General features: G+C 43.8%; 1 protein-coding gene across 1 annotated transcript in view; it reads right to left on the reverse strand.

The window, feature by feature from the left end:
• Positions 1–1367: 1367 nt before the first annotated feature.
• Positions 1368–24976, reverse strand: part of LOC117364478 (interferon lambda-3-like) — a 30633-nt gene continuing 7024 nt past the window's right edge. The window contains exons 2-8 of the mRNA XM_033953697.1: positions 18567–18653; positions 17384–17550; positions 13479–13556; positions 10739–10774; positions 7266–7403; positions 6120–6194; positions 1368–2636 (exon numbers count right to left, since the gene is read on the reverse strand). Coding sequence (XP_033809588.1) covers positions 2505–2636; positions 6120–6194; positions 7266–7403; positions 10739–10774; positions 13479–13556; positions 17384–17542 — 618 coding nt within the window. The 5' untranslated portion in view covers positions 17543–17550; positions 18567–18653 and the 3' untranslated portion in view covers positions 1368–2504. The remainder of the gene's footprint in view (positions 2637–6119; positions 6195–7265; positions 7404–10738; positions 10775–13478; positions 13557–17383; positions 17551–18566; positions 18654–24976) is intronic.

Below are 24976 nucleotides of genomic sequence, written 5' to 3' on the forward strand. Positions count from 1 at the left end.
ATATCGATCACAAATTGTATTAAATAGAGCTCATAAAAAGTTGACCTCTGAGCAGTTTAAATAAATAACTGTGTCCTGCCATGAATTCATGGACCCTTTAAATTAAATAACTAATTTACTTATTTATTTTTAAAAAATATATATATTCCGCTTATACCTAAGCGAATTACAAAACCCCCCAAACATAATCATAAGATAAAAAAACACTAAAAAAATATAAAATACAATAAAACAAAGCAATATACAGATAACATTTCCATTAGTCACTTCATTCTTTCAGTCACTGCTTCTTAATCACTTAAAAAGCTTCTATAAAAAGAGATGTTTTTAATCAATTTTTTAAAACTCTGAAAAGTTATTCTTCATTCTCAATTAGATAAATATGGTCTACAAATATATATATATATATAAATGTGGCTAATTTGACCTCATTTGCTCAGCTGAAAGATCATCTGAGCAGGAATTCACATAATGATCTGGCCTGGTTTCATTACCATCTATGACATTCCACCAGTTTATACTGAGGGAATTCTAAAAAAAATGATGGGTCAGATATTAACTCAGGGAAACAGAAATGCAGAAAGATTGTTGCTGTCTTCCAGGTCTCGCCATGTCTGCGTAGGTAGAACAGACATTCAGTCATCATGCTTGGCTTTCTTCAAGATACCTTGTGAGGTTTGCAGTTTGTCTTTATATATAGTGGGTTCACTGACCTGATTGAGAACAGGGAGGTCTGTTGGTCATGAATTTAAATTATGGCGGGAAATCTGAATTTTGGTGGGAATGTCCATTGGAACTAATTTTTAAATTCTGGCGAGGAAGCCTGTGGCCACATTTTTAAAATTATGACAGATAAAAAAGAGGGGTACAACCTCTTAGATGGAGGGCGAAGATGTTTGTCCTTGTCCCCAGTCATAGCAAGACATCCCAATAACTTCAATGGAGATGAAAGGATCTCCATAAACAAAGCATGGCAACCACTCATCCAAAAGAAATTCAACGCAAAAAGGATTGGTGCCAAGGACAAACGCCTTCTCCCTCCATCTAAAAGTTTCCACTCCCCCCCCCCCTATTTTGTCTGTCAGAATTAAAAAAATGTGACCATAGACTTCCCTGACGGAATTTAAAATTGGGTCCAAAGAACGTTCCAGCCAAAATTCAAATCTGTAACCAACAAACTTTCCTGCCAAAATTCAAATTCAAAATTCAGACCTCCCTGTTCTCAATCAGGTCAGTGAATCCACTATATATAAAGACAAACTGCATACCTCACAGCGTATCCTGAAGAGAGCCACAGCATGATGGCTGAAACATCGGTTCTACCTACCCAGAAGTGGTGAGACCCGGAAAACAGCAACAATCACGACACCAGCTGCGGAAGCTTAAGAGAGCAGAAATGCAGAAAGTCTACAAGTTAGCTTGCTTGCACAATACTAAAATAGCATATTGTATGTTCAAGGATTTATCTCACTGTAAGTTCTGAAAGAGGAAAAAGTCAGAAAAACAGGTGCACCAAGGTTGTGGGACGTTGGTCTGCACTTATTTTTTTTTTTTTTTAAATTAGAACTTTCATGTAGACGTTCCACAACATGTTATGCATTTTGGGGATGATTCTGTAAATGGTGCCTGCTGCGTCTCAGTCACGGCCAGGCACCACTTTCAGAATTGGGAATACTGGTGCCTAGTAAGGACTCTGGGCATTGGAAGTACAGACCAGGGTTTTTTAGGCCTACTTTTCTGGTGCCTAGGGTCCTTGCAGAATTGCGTCTAGCATTGCCTAGTGATGCCAAAGTCTGGTGCCACACCTGAACATGCACACTTCCGGGTTTCAATGTCACTAGGTGACGCTAGGTGTCATGAACCAAGGCGCCGATCCTGGAGGCCGCCTAGCATCGCCTAATTTATTGTTTTGATGAGGTTTTAATTGATTTTAATGGTGCGACCAATTATCGCACCACTTAGAACCAATTAAAACCCTTAAGCTAGTTGTCGGCAGGCATGATCTAGGTGCTTGCCGGCAACTAACTTTTGGCGGATTTTTGAGAATCTGGCCTTTTGTTTATACAATTTTTATTCTGTGCACTTTTTCCCATTCTAAAATTTTAGGAAAGTAAATTCTTTGATCAAATATATTCTGTTTCAAATCTAACAAAGTGAACTAATTTGCGGAGTTTGGTGCTTAAAGCTTATATCTGGTCCCGTGCTATTAAGAATTTCCTGTACACTCACTGATAGAATACACTTTGCATGAATTCATTAATATGAGAACTGGAATATTCCTGTAAAGAAAAGTTTGTTCGAATGTTACAGTTCAAAATCCAAACAATATAATACTGTGCTGGCAATCACTGGACTAACCTACAAAAATTGCTTAGCCAGTGTAGGTTGTGAAGAAGCCCAGAAGGGCAACAAAAATTCCCCTAAGACAAGTTCCGGTGGAGGTAGGGTTTAAAGCCTGGATATCTGCTGGAGGTTCCTCTGTGTCTATGAGTCCACAGACTGGATCAATTCATGGAAGGTGAAGCCAGGCGTGATCTTTTCTCCCCACACTTCTTATCTTGGGCGACGCAGATAACTTCTTGCCTCAGCTGGAAGAGCCTGGGTATCACTGCTTTTTGCAAGCACTCTGGAGTCTCCTGGAATACGACAAGAAAAGAAGCAGGTTACCTGAAGGAATGTCTTGCAGGAGACACATTTCTAAGTGCCGTTATCAGTGCATCATATACTATAATTACTCTATTTCACTAATTCATGCTTCTATGTAATCAGTATTAACACACGTGGGAAATCTCAGAACGCCATCTGTATAATAAAATGCGCTACAATACAGTGTCACCGGCTCACCCAATCGTGTGTACATATTACAGTATGTAAAATCCGGACCCATGGACCCGGTCCTAGGCCCGCCCAGTTCCACCCATCCCGCCCCCAGCCTCGCCTCCCTCAGCCTGCTCATCTCGGTCATGCGCAGATGCCCCCCCAGTGCGATTTGCTTTTCAAAACCCGGACAAAGTGCCAGGTTTTGAAAAGTCATCCATGTCTGGATAAATCCGGATGTCTGGTAACCCTAACAGTGATGGCCTCGAGGGTTGGTGATGCTCTTCCTCTTCAGGTAGATTGGTATCTCCTGGGAATTGTGCCATGCCTTACCCACCCTTTTTAATGGCCTTAGTAGTAGGGGTGAGGGAAGGAGCAGAAGGCTGAAAGTATTTCTGACAGGCAACCGATGTCACCAGATTTTCTGTCCTCATGGCAGAGCCAATAACAGTTCAAGCACAGCCTGTGGGAAGAGAGTAACAGCTCCCAACCCTGTTCTATCAAGATGATCAAAAGGGGACCTTCATTGCTGGTTACACATCTCCAGGTTTGCCATAATATGGCAAGCTGTGTCTCGGTTTATGATATCAATAGGCATGAGAGGGATTAGTAAAACTAAACTAAATTAAACCTTAAGTTTATATACCGCATCCTCTCCATAAAGATGGAGCTCGGCACGGTTTACAGGTACTTTAATAAATGAGGGAAAAACATAATACGAATTAGTGGTTATAAAGAGGATAGTGAGCTTTACATTTTTGAGAAAAGTCAGGTTTTCAGATGCTTTCGGAATAATTGGAAGGAGCCCAGATTCCGCAGCAGGGCAGGAAAGTTAGTCCAAAGCTCAGTGATTTTGAAGAAAAGATATTTCCCTAATTTTCCTGCATAGATGACACCTTTTAATGAGGGGAAAGATAGTTTAAGTTTTTGGGTGGATCTGATAATGTCAGGTCTCAAAGAATTCCAAGATAGTGGAATTAGGGGAGGAAGAATGCCATGTAGGATCTTGAATGTTATGCAGTTTTGACAGAAGTGGGGAAACATGATCAAATTTCCTTTTTGAGAAGATCAACCTAGCCGCAGTGTTCTGGATCCGCTGAAGTCTTTGAAGACTTTTCTTGGTTAGACTTAGATAGATGGAGTTACAATAGTCCAGTCTGGAAAGAATGATTGATTGTACAAGGACAGCAAAATGTTGTTGGTGGAAGCAGGATCTCACTTTTCTCAACATATGAAGACTAAAAAAACATTTTTTAACAGAGAGTTGAGATGGTCATTAAAGGAAAGTGTAGAGTCAATAATAATGCCCAAAACTTTGCTTGAGAATTCAATCTGCAGTGAGGAACCTGAAGGTAGTGAAATGAGCATGGGTAGCTGATCTAATTTTGGGCCAAGCCAAAGTAGTTTTGTTTTGGACTCATTCAGCTTCATTTGTAGAGTGAGGGCCCAGGATTGGAGTTTCATTATGCAAGCTGTTATTTTCTCGGTGAGGTTAGTGAGGTTCGAATCTAGAAGGATAAGGATGTCATCTGCATATGTATATAGTGTTTTGAAGGGAGATAGATGGAAGAGTTTCAAAGAAGACATATAGATGTTGAAAAGAATAGGGGACAGAGGTGAACCCTGTGGGACACTACATAATGGTCTCCAAAGAGAAGACATGGTGCCATTCATGTTAACAGTGTAAGAGCAGGATCGTAAAAAATTTGAGAACCAGTCTAAGACTGTGGAATCAATGCCTATCTCAGAAAGTTGGTAAATTAGGATATCGTGGTGGACAATATCAAAGGCCGCAGATAGATCGAATTGTAGTAGGATAGCAAACATTACAAGATTGAAGTTGTTGAACCTTTGAGATTAATGAGGCCAGTAGGAATTCGGTGCTGAAATTGGGTCTGAAGCTATATTGGCAAGGTAATAGAATGGAGAATCTCTCTAAGTAAGATGAGAGCTGAGTGGATATAATAGCCTCAAGCATTTTTGTCAGGAGAGGAATATTTGCTATAGGATGATAGCTAGAAGGGGAGAATGGGTCTAGATCAGCTTTTTTCAGTAATGGGATCAGGGCAGTGTGTCCCATTTCTTCGGAAAATAGGCCTGATAGTAAGGCAGAGTTGATAAGTCTGGTGAGAGATGAAATAGCCTGCGCGGGAATTTTCTCGTATAGGTAAGAAGGAAACGGGTCCAGGGCACATTTGCAGGATCTTAATTTGTGGCACAGTTTAGAGACCTGGGCTTCGGATACACGCTCAAAGACTGTCCAGGATCTGTCTAATGGGATAGGGTTAGTGTCGCTGCGCACCAGAGAATTGTAAGTGACTGCTGATGGAAAAGAGCTTCTTATAGTAGCAACCTTTTCATTGAAGAATGCTGCTAGGTCGTCCGCTGCTGGAGAGGAGGGGAACAATTGTTTTAAGAGGTTAAGGAGCGCCAGATGTTAAACAATGTACTGCTCTGGTTATTGGATCTGGTGATTTTATCACCGTAGAAATTCTTCCTTGCTTTTTTTAGTACTGTATTATGGAACTTAATACTGTCCCTAAATTCATCTCTTTTGCTTAAGACAAGCTTTGAACTGAGACCCCCCCAGAGATGTGCGAGACAACCATAAAGCCAATGAATTATCTTATGCACTTACACCTGGATTCTGTAACCGGTGCCTTCAAAGCGGCTGCTGATCACATGTCAATTACACATCGGCGTCGGTTTCAGAATCGCACCTATGGGAAAGATAGGCACCGGAAATGTAGGCCAGGGTTTTCCGGGCCTAAATTTCTGGCGCCTATCTTTGTCTTAATTGTGCCTATGTAGGCATTTTAGGTCGCCTAATGCCACTTCCGGCATTGGCCACGCCTACTTTGGCATTCGGCAGCCTAAAGTGCCTATGTAGGTGGGATTCTGGCGATTTTTATTTAGGCACTGGTAAACACTTCAACTTCACTGTTTTTTTGCCATTTCTAACGGCGTTCTTCAATTAACTTACTCCCTGTTTTACTAAGGTGCGCTAACCGATTAGAGCGCGCTAATAGAATTAGCATGCACTAAACAATAATGCGTACATAGACTAACATGCACGCGTTAGCGTTCAGTGGGCGCTAAATCAATTAGCGTGCACTAATCGGTTAGCACACCTTAGTAAAACAGGGCCTTAGGCGCCAGTAGGCCCCTTCAGTTTTTAAGTTGATGAGGGCAGTGCTAAGACCTCAATGTGGATTGATTTCAAGTTGCCCGTAGGCACAGGACGAAGCTGTCTTAAAAGGCCGTTCAATTTACTAAAATTAAGCACTGTTCTCTGCACTCACCGTCTTTTTGATCTTGTTGAAATTACGAAGCCAGTGCTTAAGATGACGGGAATGCTGAGTTCTGTGTTTGCTGGTCTGAAAGGGGACAAAGAAACGGCATTAGATACAATAGATAATTGTTTCTTGTGATAAAAATTTTTTTTAAAAAAATCTTGCCGAAAAGCCCTGTTGACCAGTTTCCTAAGTTACTACCAGATCTGGAGCAGGGGCTCTCTTTTTTTTGAATGAACTCTTGCCTTTGTAATCCTTCAGCTCCAAAATTATTATTTCATGAACTGGGTAAGATCAACTGGTGCTAGTTAACAGTTTTGAATTGGCTCTGATTAAATTATGGAAGCCAAAACAAAAATAACACTGTGGAATCGATGCCCTTGATGTAAATGTTATTTATTGTGACACAACTGTTAAAAACGTGTCCGATCGATGCAGGAACCATAAGACAATACAACATCGAAGCACAGTACACCGTCAAAAGCACGGAGGACAACGGCATGCCGACAATCCCGTGCCAACATTTGGACAAATGCGTGCCACCGCTTCCGCTGCTTTGAGGCCTTTGGTTTTATGCTCTGAGAGGGGGTTGGGGGGGGAACCCCCAACTATAGTTAGAACTGCTTATGCTCCCGTTGGGGGGAACCCCCCCAGTACACTGAAAATTCCTGTTCTTTTTGCTGTTCAGGAGTTTTTCAGTGTAGTGGGGAGGGGTTACCCCCCCCAACGGAAGCGTGAGGACTTCTAAGTGTAGTGGGGGGCTTTCCCCCCATGCCCCCATTAGAGCGCAAAAGGGAAGGCCTCAAAGCGGTGGTGCACATTTATCCTGCGCTCAAATGGCGCAGGATTGTCGGCATGCCATTGTCTTCTGCAGTTTTGATGCGTCACCTTGATGCACAAGTCTAACATGATGCAGACCTGACACGGTCCGTGTTTCGGCAATTAATGCCTTCCTCAGGGTTCCAAATGAAAGAACCACACACTGATTAAGTATGAATTATATCCAAGTATGCGGTGACAACAATTCAAAATACCAGTGCTGTGTTTATGCATTAGCAGAAACGCGGAGCCCGAATAATCCATTTACTCAGTAAAAATGCAGCGAAAAAGACAAAATTATGACACTTTGTTCAAAGTTGTGTGCTTGGCACTTACACAGATCCTCAGGTCATTCTTAATGATCTGCCAGTCCTCCAGGGGCTTAATCACATTTGTTGACAGGTTCGAGTTTGCCATATTCATCAAAACTTTCACAGCCAGAGCCACCTTGTGTTTCAACACAATTAATCTCTCCTGAGCACAAAAGAGACGTAACAGGTCAGTGACACAGTGTGCTCGAATCGGCTGGAGAACGCACGTTTATCCAGACAAACAAAAAGGCCCTTTTACAAAGCTTTAGCAAAAACGTGCTTTAGCGCACTCTTACATGGGTCTTTTCCGCACACTAACGGCCATTATTACCACGGAATTAAAATGGTTGATTTTCAAATTTTTCCATTAATGGCCACGCACTGATTTTCACGTTAGTGCCTGGACATTAACGTGTGAACTTCTACCACCGCAACCTATTTGTAGGTGGTAGGGACTTACACGCTAAACCTGTGCTAATTGGGTCAGTAACTGGCAAATACCTATGCGCTAAGGGCCCCTTTTACAAAGCAATGCTGCCTTGGTAAATGCGCCAAAGCCCATTCAGTTCCTATCAGCTTCTGTGCATTTACCACGGCAGCACTCTTACCACCACTTTGTAAAAGAGGTCCTAACTGCTATGCATAGATGTGCCCACTGTCCGCCCCAAACACCCCCCCCAGTACCCCAAAAATAACTCTCCCCTTTTACGACGTTAGGCTTTTTTACTTTTTTTTTTTTTTTAAAAAAAAGCCTAACGCGTCGTCGTAAAAGAGGGAGGGGGTGTCAATTTTATTTTTTAGCGCGTGAGCAGTATTCACACATGGCAAAATTACAGCGGGGCATCTCTGCATGCCCCACGGGATGCAATTTTTTGCTGCAGTAAGCATGCATTAATGCTTATCGCATTTGTGAAAAGACCTCAGTGAACTTATTTACAAAACCTGCAAAATGTGAAAAATTGTTTTGTAGATAAATGAATGTTTTTATTTTCATGAGTTCTATCCAGCGAATGAATATATATATTTTTTCATGGAATCTCATATACCTTACAAATAGGTGCTAATCTCGCACATCCTTTGGCTATCTATGAAAGCAGTCTAGCTCCGATTCTGTAAATGGAGTCCAGCTCCTAGGTGCGGTTGAGCGCGGTTATAAATCATCTGCTAGCAGCAGCATATAAAGGGAGGGAGAGCGGGGGGGGGGGTGTCAATCCACCCCTGGTGCCCTCTTGGTGGGGGCTCCAGCACCCATCTTCCTTCCCCCTACTAGCATGCGTGTGCCTCCCTTCCTCCGTACCTTTTTAATGTTCACGGTGCAAACAGCAACCCCCAATCTGCTGCTCGAACCAGCGTCGGTTCTTCTTCTGACGTCACTTCCTGGACCCGCGACCAGGAAGTGACATCAGAGGAAGAGCCGACGCTGGCACGAGCAGCAGGTTGGGAGTTTCTGCATGAACCTGGAAACCTGCACGAAGCACAATGCCAGCTGTGGAAACCCTGAGAGGGCATTGAATATTGCCTCCCCCTCCCCAATTTTTCTTTATTTCTACACTAATGTTGGTACCCAGGAGTCATGGAGGAGAGCACAGATGAACTGTGACAATGTGGGGGAAAGAAAGAGGTGGAGGCTCAGACTAGGACTGTCATGAGCCAGAAACGCGCCCCGTGCAACATGTCTCCCTAAAGCTCCTATCCCACCCATTGCATTGCAGCCAAGCAGGGAAGGCAATGGATAGGACACGGCTTTGGAACCCCCACCTCCCTTGTGTTCTGTGCAATTTAAAAAGCCACTAGATAGTGGTCTCACATGCAATTGGTCAAACTAATCACAATAAAAACTAAATAAAACAATTAACATATTAGAAATCGTATTAGAGACAAACATGGTTAAAGAAGGAAAGGAGGGAAAAGTTACAATTTCTTTCTCTATTAGAAATTACATAAAAGGGAAAAAAACAGTGGGGAGGGAAGGGAACTAATGAGTTTGATATTCGTATCAGAATGTAAGGGGTCCAAGATTGGCTGTGTTACACATCAAATGCGTCTTGAAACAAAAAAGTTTTTAATAATTTTTTAAAAGATGAAAGATCTTTTTCATTTCTAATATAACTTGGCAGAGAATTCCACAATTTAGGGGCCATAACAGAAAACATATCATTTCTTCTTGTGCCAACGATTTTCAAAGAGGGAATTGTTAATAAGTTTGAAGAAGATGATCGTAGAGAGCGTGGGGCATTATATGGAATAATCATTCTTGACATAAATTGTGGTTCGTTAAAGATTAGTACTTTAAATACTAAAAATAGAATCTTAAAGTTAATTCGGTGGGAAATAGGAAGCCAATGTGATTTAATCAATAGTGGTGTAACATGATCATATTTTTTCGCTTTATGAATAAGTTTTATTGCCGTATTTTGAATTATCTGAAGCCGTCTTTTTTCTTTCTGTGTTATATTAATTAGAAGAGTGTTACAGTAATCGATTTTAGATATGATCAAAGAATGGATTAATATATTGATAGATTTAGGATCTAGGAATGTAGAGATTGAACGGATAAGACGTAATCTATGGAAACGAGATTTAACTATTTGACTGATGTGATTATGGAATGATAAGTCAACATCAACCACTACTCCGAGAATTTTCAGCTTTGGTACAGACTCTAAAGGGATACTATCTAGGATGAACGGTGATATTGGTGTTAAATTTCCTTTCCAGGTAAAGAACATGGTTTTAGATTTTTGAATTAAAAGAAAAGTTTAATTTAAACCCTGCTCTGAATACCAAGAGGACTCAGAGAATAGAGGTCGAAGCAAGAGAGTTAAAGAGACTGAGATGGTTAAGTGGCTGGAGGAGTTGCCGTACAGCGAAAGATTAGAGAAACTGGGCCTCTTCTCCCTCGAACAGAGGAGATTGAGAGGGGACATGATTGAAACATTCAAGATACTGAAGGGAATAGACTTAGTAGATAAAGACAGGTTGTTCATCCTCTCCAAGGAAGGTAGAATGAGAGGGCTCTCTCTAAAGTTGAAAGGGGATAGATTCCGTACGAACGTAAGGAAGTTCTTCTTCACCCAGAGAGTGGTGGAAAACTGGAATGCCCTTCCGGAGTCTGTTGTAGGGGAAAACACCCTCCAGGGATTTAATGTAAGGAAGTTTTTCTTCACCCAGAGAGTGGTAGAAAACTGGAACGCTCTTCCAGAGTCTGTCGTAGGGGAAAACACCCTCCAGGGATTCAAGACAAAGTTAGACAAGTTCCTGCTGAACCAGAACGTACACAGGTAGGGCTAGACTCAGTTAAGGCGCTGGTCTTTGACCAGAGGGCCGCCGCTTGAGCGGACTGCTGGGCACAATGGACCACCGGTCTGACCCATCAGCGGCAATTCTTTATGTTCTTATGGACTGATAATTAAACACTTAAGATTCTGACTGAAATATTATTATTTTGTTTAGAAACCAATGCAACATAACTTGCACATTGAAAGAATTCTGACTTACCAGACAGCACGCGCAGGTGGGAAAAGTAAATGAATTCTGGAAGACAAAAACAAATAACAGAATTTACATTCAAACTATCATATTCTTTTAGACACTCACATGATACAGTCTCAGATAGTTTTTGACCAATTCTTATTGGAGAAGAGTGTGATGTAGTGGTTCGAGCTACAGCCTCAGCACCTTATGGGTTCAAACTAGAGAATGACATGGGGACAAATTTGTCTCTGTCCCCGCAGGAGAGCAATTTTCCCATCATGTCCAGTGCAGATGAGGGCAGAGCTTGCAGGAATGGGGCAGGGACAGGAAAAGAACTTGCTGGGACAGGATGGGAAAATAAGTTCCTGCAGAGATGGGGAAAAATTTGTCCCCCTGTCATTCTCTAGTTCAAACCCTGCGCTGCTCCCTGTGACCCTGGGTAAGTCACTTAATTCTCCACTGCCCCAGGTAAATTAGATAGATTGTGAGCTCACCAGGACAGAAAATGTTTGAACTGCCTGTATGCGAACCACTTTGAGTGTGGTTGTAAAACCACAAAAAGTTGGCAATTCAAGTCCCAATCCTTTCTTTTGAATTGTCGATAGTCTTGAGTATACTGAGAAAGAATACATTGTTTTAGTAAACAGTGAGTGAAATGCCAGTCATACTGCTGGTCATACTGAGTGACACTAGCATGGCGAGGGTGGGGGTGGGGGGAGGTTTCAAGGGAATTGCAACCATCTATTGTGATGGGCACTTCAGCAGAAGTTGATGTATAGAGAGCAGGAGGGAGTCTAAGGCCTAGATTCACTAACCTTCCTTTCTGTGTCCGATCCATGGCGATTGCAGGCAGGCCAACAAATTCACTAAAGGCCAGCAAGCAAGTGGGGGCGATTGGAGGAAGGCCCCCCCCCCCACTGACCATACGGATCGCTAGTAAGCGATCCTGAAGCATGCGCAGACCATCTGTAGATGGTCTGCGCAAGCTTACGGAGCTGCGAGCTGCTTTTTTTCCTCCTGTTTTTTTCCTACTTCGCGAGCCCGTGGTTTGAACCTGCAACCTGTGGGTTAAAACCATGGGCTCACACTGCCGGGGAAGGGCAGGAGAGTCGGGGCAGTAAGACGATGAGATTCGGGGTGCAGGGCGGTGAGTCGGGGTAGAGAGCAGGGTGACGAGAGGAGGTCACAAAGGGGTCGCAAACTGATCGGAACATGATCGGTTTGCTTAGTGAATCTAGACCTAAGTGATATGAAGAGCAAGGAGTAAGAGAAAGCAGGGGGAATCTTTGTTAATGTAAGAGGAATTCTGAAAGGAATTCCATACAGAGACTGACAATGAACAGAGGGACATGCCAGAGCTGGGAGGAACAGACACTTCAAACTGAAAATAGAAAAAGAGGAGATGTGGTCAGTGGCATAGGAAGAATGAGCAGCGCCTGGGGCGTGCGTGCCCGTTTCCCTTTCCCTGCACCTTTTTAACTTATCCGGCACGATCGGCATGCCCACGTCGGCGTCTGCTTACCCTTTGACGTCCCTTCCTAGGTGCGGGTCCCGGAAGTGACATCAGAGAGAGTGCCGATGGGGATGAGGGCAGCAACCTCACGCCGGGGAAATAAAAAAGGTATGGAGGAACGCAAGGGGCATGAGGCAAGGAGAGGAGCGGGGAGGGGGGCGGGCAGAGAGGAGGAGGGGTGCCGCACCTTTACAAAGTCTGCACCCCGGGGTGGACCTCCCCCCGCACCTCCCTTACCACACCACTGGATGTGGCAGAAGTTCTTTGCACAGAAAGGGCTACAACTATTATTGGTGTGTTGGCAGAGGAGATTTTCTCTGCCCCTCCCAGAGCCTAATGATTGGCTGAGAATGTACAGGTAATGAAGGATGTGGGAGGGAACTTCCTTTACACCCGACTGTTGTACTCTGCGGCCAATTCAGGAGAACCAGACCTGCAAGAAGACTTTCAGGGGTAAATTCTATAAAGGGTTCCTGAAGTTAGGCATTTAAATAGGCTTTTAAAGTTATGCACCCATCGCAATTAGTAAATAAGCTCATAATTGAAAAAAAAAAAAATTAATTGGGTGATAATAGGCGTCTATCTTCTTAGGTGCGATGCTACAAAAGATAGCGGCACCCAACAGAAAATAGGCATGTTTGGGAGTGAAGAGGGACTTAGGTGCTGCTAAGTGCGATTCTATAAAGGAATAGGTGCCTATAATGTAGGATTTTAAAACCCTGGCCTACATTATAGGCACCTAAGTTTAAGCACCTAATCTGGCCCCACTGCCCACAGGAAACTGAAGATTTGTATTTGTGTCTGGGATTTTTTTTTAATCATCAGAACTTTGATCTCTTATGAATCTCTTTTTCTGATCTGTTTTTTGGGGGGATAAATACAAAAAAAATAGACTTTATTTTCTCGGTCCACAATCCTTCAGATAATAGCTTCCTGGTTCAGGAATTGCTCGCGCGCATGGTTCATTTTTGCCCGAATTAACCTTTACAGTTTGGCAATTGTGGATGTTCCAGCTTCCCCATAAATTCTTGGCTTAAGGCAGGTAATTACAAAGCTAAAAGAGAAACGAGGACCGCTTTAATGATTATTATGTTGGCAATGAAGCCTCTGATTTTTTTTAGACTGAGAATCTGGATTTCTAATAGTGGGGCTGCCTGGTGTGTTCGAGAGAGAAGGCGATGGACTATAGTAAAAATGGAAGAAAGCAAGCGATCAATTTTAAAAATGACAATTGGTGAGAGCTTCTCTTACCGTAAAATCGCTCGGTGTTGAATTTACAAGCAGCGGCTCTTTGGAGCAGTTCTGCCCTGTTATTGGCATTGTCTGTGTCTGTGGGCAAGAAAGAAAACACATGTACAGTACACATATTTTTCTATGCATGAAAAACTGATCATACATACATTTGTCATGTCAACATGTGTGAGTTTTTTTTATTTTCTGTAGAGTTACAGTATTAGCTTGACTCTTTCAGAAGACACTATTATTGTTAATTGGAAACTTCTATACCGCTACTAATGAATGGGGAGTCAATTCAGATCGGTTTGCATGAGCTTCAGTAATGGTGTTACAATACATGAGCCTTGGTAATGGTGTTACAATACTTGGGCTTTAATAAAGGTGTTACAATACATTTGTTTTGGTAATGGTGTTACAATACAGTACATGAGTTAAATATATGTATATCTTACCTATTTATACCATCTATGTACATATAATATTATTATAGTTTCTGTATATCATATATTCATCTTTCTTTGTATGATTCGTGAGTTCACCCTTTCATGTAGTAGCCTGCAGTTAACCTCCATGTTGCTATTCCCCCCTAATTATGGGCAAAAGGTAAACTTCTACAGGAAGGGCTGCCCTTAAACTGGGACTTTGCAGGACAGATGACAATGTGATACACTGCAAGACCGGAGTCTAAGAGCAGCATTTTGTAGATCTAATTTATGCGCATGCTAGCCAAGTTATTGAAATAATAATATTCAATTACCTGGTGTTAGTTTATAGGCTACAGACTATTAAGAACATAAGAACATAAGCACTGCCTCTGCTGGGTCAGACCAGGGGTCCATCGTGCCCAGCAGTCCGCTCCCGCGGTGGCCCCCCAGGTCCATGACCTGCAAGTGATCCTTCACCTAGATCGTTTATTCGCTATTCATTTACTATTCTGTATAGTTACCCTCTATCTGCACCCTTCAATCCCCTTCTCCTTCAGGAAGTCATCCAATCCCTTTTTGAAACCCAATATTGTATTATGTCCTATCACCTCCTCTGGGAGCGCATTCCAGGTGTCCACCACCCTCTGAGTAAAGAAGAATTTCCTAGCATTCATTTTGAATCTGTCTCCTTTAAATTTTTCTGAATGCCCTCTTGTTTTTATTGTCCCCGCTAGTCTGAAGAATCTGTCCCTCTCCACCTTCTCTATGCCTTTCATGATTTTATAAGTCTCTATCATGTCGCCTCTAAGTCTCTGCTTTTCCAGGGTGAAGAGCCCCAGCTTCTCCAGCTTTCCATGCCTTTTATCATTCTTGTCGCTCTTCTCTGGACCCTCTCGAGTATCGCCATATCCTTCTTAAGGTACGGCGACCAGTATTGGACGCAGTACTCCAGAAGTGGGCGCACCATCGCTCGATATAGTGGTAGAATAACTTCCTTCGTTCTGGTAGTGATACCCTTTTTGATAATGCCCAACATTTTGTTCACTTTCTTTGAGGCCACTGCACATTGCGCCGCCGGCTTCATTGTTTTATCCACCAATACCCCCAAGTCTTTTTCTAGGTTGCCTTCCCCCAGTACCCTCCCTCCCATCATATAGCTGTACATCGAATTCCCTTTCCCTATATGCAAGACTTTACATTTCTCTACATTGAAGCTCATCTGCCATCTCTTTGCCCACTCACTCAGTTTGTTCAGGTCTCTTTGCAGTTCATTGCATTCCTCAACAGTTTTGACCCTACTGGAGAGTTTTGTGTCGTCTGTGAATTTTATAACTTCACACTTCGTCCCTGTTTCCAGGTCATTTATGAATATATCGAACAGCAGCAGTCCCAACATTGACCCCTGTGGGACACCACTTGTGACCCCTTTCCAGTCAGAGTAGTGTCCCTTAACTACTACCCTCTGCTTCCTGTCTGCCAGCTAGTTCCTGATCCATCTATGCACGTCCCCTACCACCCTGTGGCTCCACAGTTTTCTTAGTAGACGCTCATGAGGTACCTTGTCGAAGGCTTTTTGGAAATCCAGATATACGATGTCTATGGGGTCACCCTTGTCCAATTGTTCGCTTATCCCCTCAAAGAAATGTAGTAGGTTTGTTTGGCATGATCTTCCTCTAGAGCACAGGTGTCAAAGTCGGTCCTCGAGGGCCAGAATCCAGTCGGGTTTTCAGGATTTCCCCAATGAATCTGCATGAGATCTATTTGCATGCACTGCTTTCAATGCATATTCATTGGGGAAATCCTGAAAACCCGACTGGATTCCGGCCCTCGAGGAGGGACTTTGACACCCCTGCTCTAGAGAAACCATGCTGGCTTGTTCTCATCAGATTATTTTTTTCTAAATGTTCATTGATACTTTCCTTGATCAAAGATTCGGCCATCTTCCTTGGAACTGAGGTTAAGCTCACCAGCCTTTAATTCCCTGGGTCGCCTCTCGATCCCTTTTTGAAGATAGGTGTAACATTCTCTATCCTCCAGTCCTCCAGGATTACCCCTGTTCTCAAGGATAGGTTACAAATCCGCCGCAGTAAATCTGCTGTTTTCGTCTCTGAGCTCTTTCAGTATTCTCAGGTGGATTCCGCCTGGGCCTGGAGATTTGTCCATTTTTAATCTATCTATCTGTTTGAGTACGTCTTCGAGGCTTACTTCCATGCATGATAACTTTCCCTCTTGATCCCCCTTGAAGATTTGCTCTGGTTCCGGCATGTTGGATGTGTCTTCTATTGTAAAGACTGACGAGAAGAACATGTTTAGTCTGTCTGCCACCTCTTTTTCCTCCTTCACCACTCCCTTCTTGTTGCCCTCATCCAGAGGTCCCACCTCCTCCCTCGCCGGCTGTTTTCCTTTCACATATCGGAAGAACGGTTTAAAATTTTGTGCTTCCTTGGCTAGTCTCTCTTCGTATTCTTTCTTTGCTTTTCTGACTACTTGGTGACATTCTTTTTGTTGCTTCCTGTGCTCTTTCCAATTTAAAAAAAAAAAAAATCAAAGAATTCCTTAAAACCCACCTGGTGAATGAGAATGCCAAATATCGAGGTATTAACGCTGGGAGGAGACTGACTGGGTCAATACTGTAATTTCTAACTTTAACGAGACCCACCTGCTAAAGTTTCATAGTTTTGTTTTCTGACTAGTTTTGCATTGCCCTTCTACAGGTCTGACTCCATTGGGGCTGCAAATCAATTTCATAACTGATTTTTACATTTTCTGCCTCTAAGAGGGGCAACTGAAAAGTTTTCAGTTCAACCAGCAAAGTTGGGGCACTCTCCATTGAGGGCTATTCACGTACCCCCCTCGTTTAATAAGGTGTGCTATGAACATAAGAACATAAGAGTTGCCGCTGCTGGGTCAGACCAGTGGTCCATCACGCCCGGCAGTCCGCTCACACGGCGACCCTCTGGTCAAAGACCAGTGCCCTAACTGAGACTAGCCCTACCAGCAGGAACTTGTCAAACTTTGTCTTGAATCCCTGGAGGGATGTTTTCCTCTATGACACACTCTGGAAGAGCGTTCCAGTTTTCTACCACTCTCTAGGTGAAGAAGAACTTTTTAGCACACGATAAATATTAGCGCGTGCTAAACGCTAACGCGTGCATGTTATCCTATGGACACGTTAGCGGATAATGCACACATTGATTTAGCGTGTGCTATATCCACGCTAAAACGCTTAGCGCACCTTTGTAAAAGAGGGCCTTCGTTCAGTGATTTTCCACTTTTTTCATTCTGTATTTTTCCGACAAAATGAAAAAGGTGGAAAATCACTGGACAGCTGCCTAGCCCTCGATGGATACTGCCCCAACTTGGTTGGCTGGGCTAACTTTTCAGAGGCTCCTCGTATGCGTACTTAGACTACTCCAAGGGTTAGATTGATGAACATTGTTGCAGTTTTGTCCTTCCCCTCTCCCCATCGTTTGGATTCCTCTTCATTCTACTTACGTAGCTTTCATAGGCTTCTTTGAGCTGTTTAGTTGCTCTGATTTCAGAAGGAGGCTGGTGTCCATATTTTGATATACAACACTTCTCATGCCTTTGGGTTGGAGCGCCTTCACTAGTCACGATGAATATAGAAGCAAGGGAAAGCATCATGGCGAGCATCCTTTGACCTGTGTCATTCATAGACGATGACATCATATAAATAACATTAAATATTTTTTAAAATCATGCTACAAATAATTATATCCTTACCACGAAATAACAAAAAACGAGTTTTCATCATTCAGAATCCATACAGAAGGAGCTTGCAAGTGGGTGCGGAAATGTTCTCAGCCCAACTAACCAACTTCTTAAATTCTGAGCATGATTTAGCGTTATTTCGGTCCGTGCAAATTTGCAGAAACGATATTCTATGCTTTGACATTGTTTCAGATCATTGATTGAACCATATCCACGTCAGTCTCTTCTTGGTTGGGCTGAGAACTTTTCAGCATCCACTGGTGAGTTACTATTTTTAATTGGTAACTTACCCCTCCCCCCTTTTACTAACCTGCGCTTAAATGCTCCGACGCTGCTCCAACGCTCATAGAATTCTATGGGTGTCAGAGCAGCATCAGAGAAATTAGCGGTTTCTACCGCGGCTTAGTAAAAGGGTGGGTGGATTATTTTTTGCTCTTGCTTGTTCAGAAAGGACAGAGAATGCATTTCTGTACAACTGTCCATTAATTTTTAGTTTTTGTGACTTTTTTTGTTTTTGTTAGGGTAAAAACAAAGATATGCGCACGCACACAAACAGCTATTTGAATGAATGAAAACAATTCATTAACCCCGTAAAAATATAAAAAGAATATAGCTGAAAGTGTTAAATATTAATGTGACCTAATATTCCATCATAAATGATTCTGTGTTTTGCAAACAAATATCCTCACAGACTCTCTCAGCTGTCAGCATTAGTATTTGAATTTCTGTTTTTTGACACTACCCATCAATTGAAATTTTTACCCGCGTGTCAAAATTTGTTGACATTTAGAATTTTTAAAATTTTATTTTAAATACAATGCTTACTAAAGGCTTAAATAAATTTCTCTTCAATCCGGTCAGGTACATTCTGATTAAAATATTGGCCACCACATAAAGAGCAGTGAGATGATCAGAGAACATAAAAGGATAACTTCCAGTGTCTTACCTCTGGCTTTATTGCTGTTTGCTCCTGGTTTCCTTCGGCGAATGTTTTCCTTTCCTCCATCTCGTCTGCTTTTTATACCTGCAAGATCTGTCCAAATTGGAAAATCACAAATGTGTTTTTATTGTTGAACTCCGTGGAGGGGGGGGGGAAGAGAGAAAAACCCGAAACCGAAAACGGAGCCCAGAGAAATTCCAGGTGAGAGTGTGGAGTAGGAGACGGGAGGGAAGTTGGAAAGAGGCTTTCATTTTCTGATCGGATCTCTGCGGTTGACAACCTATTTCCTCATCTGTCTTCCCAGGCTGTCGGAGGAAGACACAATGAGTCAACCTTGTCGATTTAACTTTTAATTAGCTTGTGTGCCCTGCAGGTGATGTTCCAAAACCAAAAATGCCACTGAAAAATCAGAGCTGTGAGTTTTCCTAATGGAAGGCATTGGCCGAAACTAAGGACACACAGAGTGGAACTGCACAGGCATTTTTTTCCATGGTTAGGGCTATTTTTTTTTTATAGATCTTTATTAATTTTCAAAACTAATACAAAGTGCCATAAATTATCCATACATGCGTTACAAAATAAGCACTTAAATTTCATCAATAACAAAGAAGATAATAAATATCCCTCCCCTCCCATCCAACAATTTGATCAAGAAATGAACCAAAAAATTTATCCCCCCCCCCACTCACCCACCCCATCCTGGACATGTTTAAAAATGGTGACAGGTCAAAAGCGCGCGCCGACAACCCAGCACAGACAACTGAGCGCAAGGCGGAAGCTCGCCGAAGAAAAACAGTATTTTAAAGGGCTCCAATGGGGGGTGGGGGAGAACCCCCCCACTTTATTTAACTGAGATTGCGCTGGCGTTTTGGGGGGTTTGGGGGATTGTAACCCCCCACATTATACTGAAAACTTCACTTTTTCCCTAAAAAAGAGGGAAAAAGTTAAGTTTCCAGTAAATGAGGGGGAACCCCCCACAACGCCGACGCGATCTCTATTAAGTAAAGTGTGTGGGGGGTTTCCCCACCAACACCCCCCCATCGGAGCCCCTTAAAATACTGTTTTGCTTTGGCGCACTTCTGCCTTGCGCTCAGTTGTCTGCGCTGGGTTGTCGGCGAGCCTTTGTCGTTGCGCGCTTTCGACTATGAACCTTAAAAATAAAGAAAAGATTTGAAAACCAAGAAACTATATTGAATTAACAAAGGATGTCAACCGGCCCCAGATCAAATTAAATACTTTGCTATGCCCCAGTATAGGGGTGCTATTTTTTTATATACAAGAATTTTGCGCCATTATATAACAATTTATACATATTAATCGAAATAGAAAGGGGGCCACAAGACGATTCTCCCAATATACCAGGGGTGTCAAAGTTCTTCCTCGAGGGCCGCAATCCAACCGGGTTTTCAGGATTTCCTCAATGAATATGCATGAGATCTATTAGCATACAATGAAAACAGTGCATGCAAATAGATCTCATGCATATTCATGGGGGAAATCCTGAAAACCCGACTGGATTGCGGCCCTCGAGGAGGGACTTTGATACCCATGCACTATACCACAGGTGTCAAAGTCGGTCCTCGAGGGACGGAATCCAGTCGGGTTTTCAGGATTTCCCCAATGAATATGCATGAGATCTATGTGCATGCACTGCTTTCAATGCATATTCATTGGGGAAATCCTGAAAACCCGACTGGATTACGGCCCTCGAGGAGGGACTTTGACACCCCTGCACTATACAGTGAAGTTGGAAGATGCACAAGCCCATGCATGGGCAACTCCGGTCCTTGAGGGCCGGAATCCAATCGGGTTTTCAGGATTTCCTCAATGAATATGCATTGAAAGCAGTGCATGCAAATAGATCTAATGCATATATATCCTCGAGGATCGGAGTTCCCTACCCCTGCAGTAGAGTGAAGCTACGTAGAAGCAGATTTTGCATCTTACTACTAGTATAATCTAAAACAGTGGTTCCCAACCTTGTCCTGGAGGACCACCAGGCCAATTAGGTTTTCAGGATAGCCCTAATGCATATGCTTGGGGCAGACTTGCATGCCTGTCAATTCTATTATATGCAAATCTCTCTCATGCATATTCATTAGGGCTAGCCTGAAAACCCAATTGGCCTGGTATTCTCTAGGACAGGGTTGGGAACCACTGATTTAAAAGCTCTGGATGAATGGGGACAGTGGAGCTAATCTTGGCTTTGTTACACTGCATGAATTGGAAGGGACCATGTTTTATCCCTATGAGCTGCCCCAGACCAATAAAACCACTATCTGCCATCACTTGCTATACAGCAGGGGTGTCAAAGTCCCTCCTCGAGGGCCGCAATCCAGTCGGGTTTTCAGGATTTTCCCAATGAATATGCATGAGATCTATTAGCATACAATGAAAGCAGTGCATGCAAATAGATCTCATGCAAGTTCATTGTGGAAATCCTGAAAACCCGAATGGATTGCGGCCCTCGAGCAGGGACTTTGATACCCATGCACTATACAGTGAAGTTGGAAGATGCACAAGCCCATGCATGGGCAACTCCGGTCCTTGAGGGCCGGAATCCAATCGGGTTTTCTGGATTTCCTCAATGAATAATTGAAAGCAGTGCATGCAAATAGATCTCATGCATATTCATTGGAGAAATCCTGAAAACCTGACTGGATTGTGGCCCTTGAGGAGGGACTTTGACACCCTTGCTATACAGTATAGGTTGAGATGCTGGCCACACAGGTGTTGGACAATATAGATAGTCTGATAGCTACTGTATATCAGAAAAACAGAGTCAGCTTGTGTTATCACTGGCTTTTCAAGTTGGTTTGAAACATTTGGCAAAAAAAGCAAATTAAACAACTTAAGCTCTCTTTTACTAAGCCGTAGTAGACGTTTCCACCATGACCTGGAGGGCTAAATGCTCCAACACTCGTAGGAATTCTATGTGTGTGGTGGGGGCTCCTCTCCTGGTTGCACATGTGTACCCCTTGCCTTCCCCATACCATGTTTTTACTTCCCTGGCATGAGGTTGCTGTCTGCGTTAGAATCGGCGATCTCTCTGACATCACTTCTGGGACCTGCACCTAGGAAGTGACATCAGAGGGCGAGCCGATACCGATGTGGGCATGCTGCTCACGCTGGAGAAGGTTAAAAAGGTAGGGGGAAAAGGGAAGAGGGCACGCATGTTATATGGCTGTGAGGAAGAGGGTGGGGGAGGGGAGGGCGCCACTGCCCCAGACGCCGCTCACCCTTATTACACCACTGGCCTTAGCACATCCCTATGCGGATTTTTTTTAACATGAATTAAGGCCATTTTGAACTATAGCAATCCAATGGGCCATTTTCCCTATTATGCATTAATGACCATGAGTATTAAAAAATAAATTACCATGCTAGCATTTGCCAACACCTATTTTATAGGTGGGAAAGGCTCATGCGATAATCCTGTGGTAATTAGCGCTTGGTAATATAGCTGCACCAATTAGCACAGAAATGCCCATTCTTCGCCCCCCCCTAAACATGCTCCCTCTACTCAAAAAAAAAATTATATATATACTAGTCTTTAAGCCTGTTACATTAACGGGTGCTAGAATAGATGTGTCTGTCTGTCTGTGTTTCTTTATCTCTCTCTCCTTGGCCGCTGTCTGTATCCTTCTGTCTCCCCCCCCCCCCCCGAGCAAAGTTGTCTGCCCCCAGCACACACCTCCCCCCCAAAGCAGCCCCCTTTCCCTCTCCCTATCCATGGCCCCTTCTGTCTCCCCCCAGCACACCCCTCCCCCCAAAGCAGCCCCCTTTCCCTTTCCCTCTCTCCCTAGCTCCCGGTATTGATCCCCTTCTTACCCTCTCTCCATCCCGGCGTTTTCTGGCCTGCTCCTCTTCAAAGCAGCCTGCGATCGTGGTGGCCGGCTTTAGCGAACCTAGCTGGCCGTTCTCCAACTCGGTAGCATGTTCCCTCTGACGCGATCCCGTGCGTCAGAGGGAGCGTGCTACTGAGGTTGGAGAGCGGCCTGCGAGGTTCTTTAAAGCTGGCCACGATCGCAGGCTGCTCTGAAGAGAAGGATCAGCGGTGGTGGCGGTGGCGGCAGCGGCGAGTGAGGGCGGGAGGTGTGTTCCCTGCCGAGGACGCGGGCAGGGAGAGAGCACAGTCGCGTGCCTTCAGCCCCTGCAAGCGCCGTGAGGTGTCAAATAGAATACTGCCACAGAAGCACACCTCACGGTGTCAGGAATCACGAATTTTCAAGAGCGCATGCGCGCTCTAGGGTTTTATTATTATAGATTTTTGCATGCGGATGGGCAGTGATGCAATAAAGGGGGGGAGGGGTGTTTGGACAGCCCTGGGCACCGTCTTCATGAGGGGCACCAGCACCCCTCCTCCTCTCTCCTCTCCAGGTACATCTTTAAATGTTTGCCGGCGCGAGTGACATCTTCCACTTGCTGCTCACACCGTCCTCGGCTCCTTTCGGACATCGCTTTCTGGTCGCGGGACCAGCGTGAAGAGCGAGTGGATGCTGCTGCTCACACCAGAAAACATTTTGAGAGTGACCCAGGGGCAGGGGGGGGCGCCCAAGAGGTGGGGAAGAGTGTGTGTGGGGGGGGGAGGGGGGTGCACAGTGCGGAAATTCCAGGTACCTCTGCCCCGGGCACCAACCTCCCTTGCTACGCCACTGCGGTTAGGACATGCTGATCAAGAATTTGCCACAGAACGTCTAAGCACATCTCGCTGTTAGTCCTTTTAAGTTGTGGTTAGCAGTGCTTAGAACAGAAAAACTGCCATACTGGGACAGACCTAAGGTCCATCAAGCCCAGTATCCTGTCCAACAGTGGCCATCCCAGGTCCCGAGTACCTGGCAGAAACCCAAAGAGTAGTAACGTTACAGAGCTGAGACTGTGATGTCATAATTCCTCATTCCACCAATGCCTAAGAGCCAACCTCATCAGGGATGTCACAATGGCTTGATTATCCTATACTAGGCTCACATAAGAGCTGCCATAATGGGACAGACTGAAGGCCCATCAAGCCCAGTATCCTGTTTTCAACAGTGGCCAACTAGTAAAACAGATTTTATGCTGCTTATCCTAGGAATAATCTGTGGATTTCCCCAAGCCATCTCAATAATGACAGATTAGTAAAAAGACCCCCGGATTTATATTCTGTCCTGAAAGCCAAGCAGCAAATCAAACTCAGATCTCCCATCTCTAAACCCAGGACAGTGATTATGAAGTCAGTAGGAAATACATGTGTTGCTGGTTCGTTGCTTCCATCACCGTTGTTCTGTTCAGTGATGTCATATCACATCTGTATCTCAGCTTGACGTGGCTGGGAAGTTTGTCGTGGCTGATATGCACCTGATGGGTAATTCCATAGATTTACCCTCCAGGTGCCCATCAGCAAAACAAACATTCCAGCCAGACCAGCTGAACAGAACAACTGTGTAGGAAACTAACGAACCAGTAATAACTACTGTCCTGGGTTTAGAGATGGAAAAATCTGGGTTTAATTCACTGCTTGGCTCTTTTCTCTAAGGTCCTGAGTCACTAAGGGCTCCCTTTACTGAGAGGAGGTGTGGCCTGCTGGTTAGAGCTGCTTCCTCAATGCCTCGAGGTTGTAGAGAATGCCATGGGAACAGAATTTGTCCCTGTCCCCGCGGTTAAGTAGTGGAAACCATCCCCGTGTCATTCTTTAAGAAGAGAGGGAAGAATCAGAGTGTGACTGGGCAGAGCCACTGACCCTCAAAGCTTTGCATTGAAGAATGCTGGTGTTGAAAGACTGAGGTTGAGATAGACACTAAAGAATGACAGTCTCTGGTATCCAGAGCAGAGATTGTGATGTCATAATGCCTCATTCCACCAATGCCTAAGAGCCAACCTCATCAGTGATGTCACAACGGGTTCATTATCCCATACTTGGCTCACATAATCTTCCTATATCAACAAAAAGCTTGAACAAAAAAAATTGTGTTAAGGGCTCATGCTCTAATGGCCATGCCCTAATGGGAAAATTAGCGCATGGCTATTATTGCAAACATGAAAAATGTGAACGTTTCATAGACGTGTTGAAAGTGGCCCCAGATTGCGGGAAACCCACTCGCTATTCATGGCGCAGGCCATTTTTTAATACAGCCTTAAGGCTTTTCTCTCATCGGGAGCAAAAAAGTAGCTGTGGCATATAATCTTGTGGGGCATTTTATTTACTTTATTTACCCCCCCCCTTTACAGAGCCACCCTAGCAGCATAGGTATTTAAAGGGCTTCGGGGCTTTTGCTGCGCGGCAGCTGCTAGTACGGCTTTGTAAAAGAGGGGGTTATTTTTGCTTCAATTTATCTGCAGTTTGTTTTCTTTCTGAAAAAATAATTAAAACAAATAAAAAAAAAATACTAAAATACAGTTGGTTGATGTTCAGCAGCCCTTAACACATAAACGCCAAT

The sequence above is a fragment of the Geotrypetes seraphini genome, chromosome 8 (genome assembly GCF_902459505.1).
Source record: "Geotrypetes seraphini chromosome 8, aGeoSer1.1, whole genome shotgun sequence".
Classification (NCBI taxonomy): domain Eukaryota; kingdom Metazoa; phylum Chordata; class Amphibia; order Gymnophiona; family Dermophiidae; genus Geotrypetes; species Geotrypetes seraphini.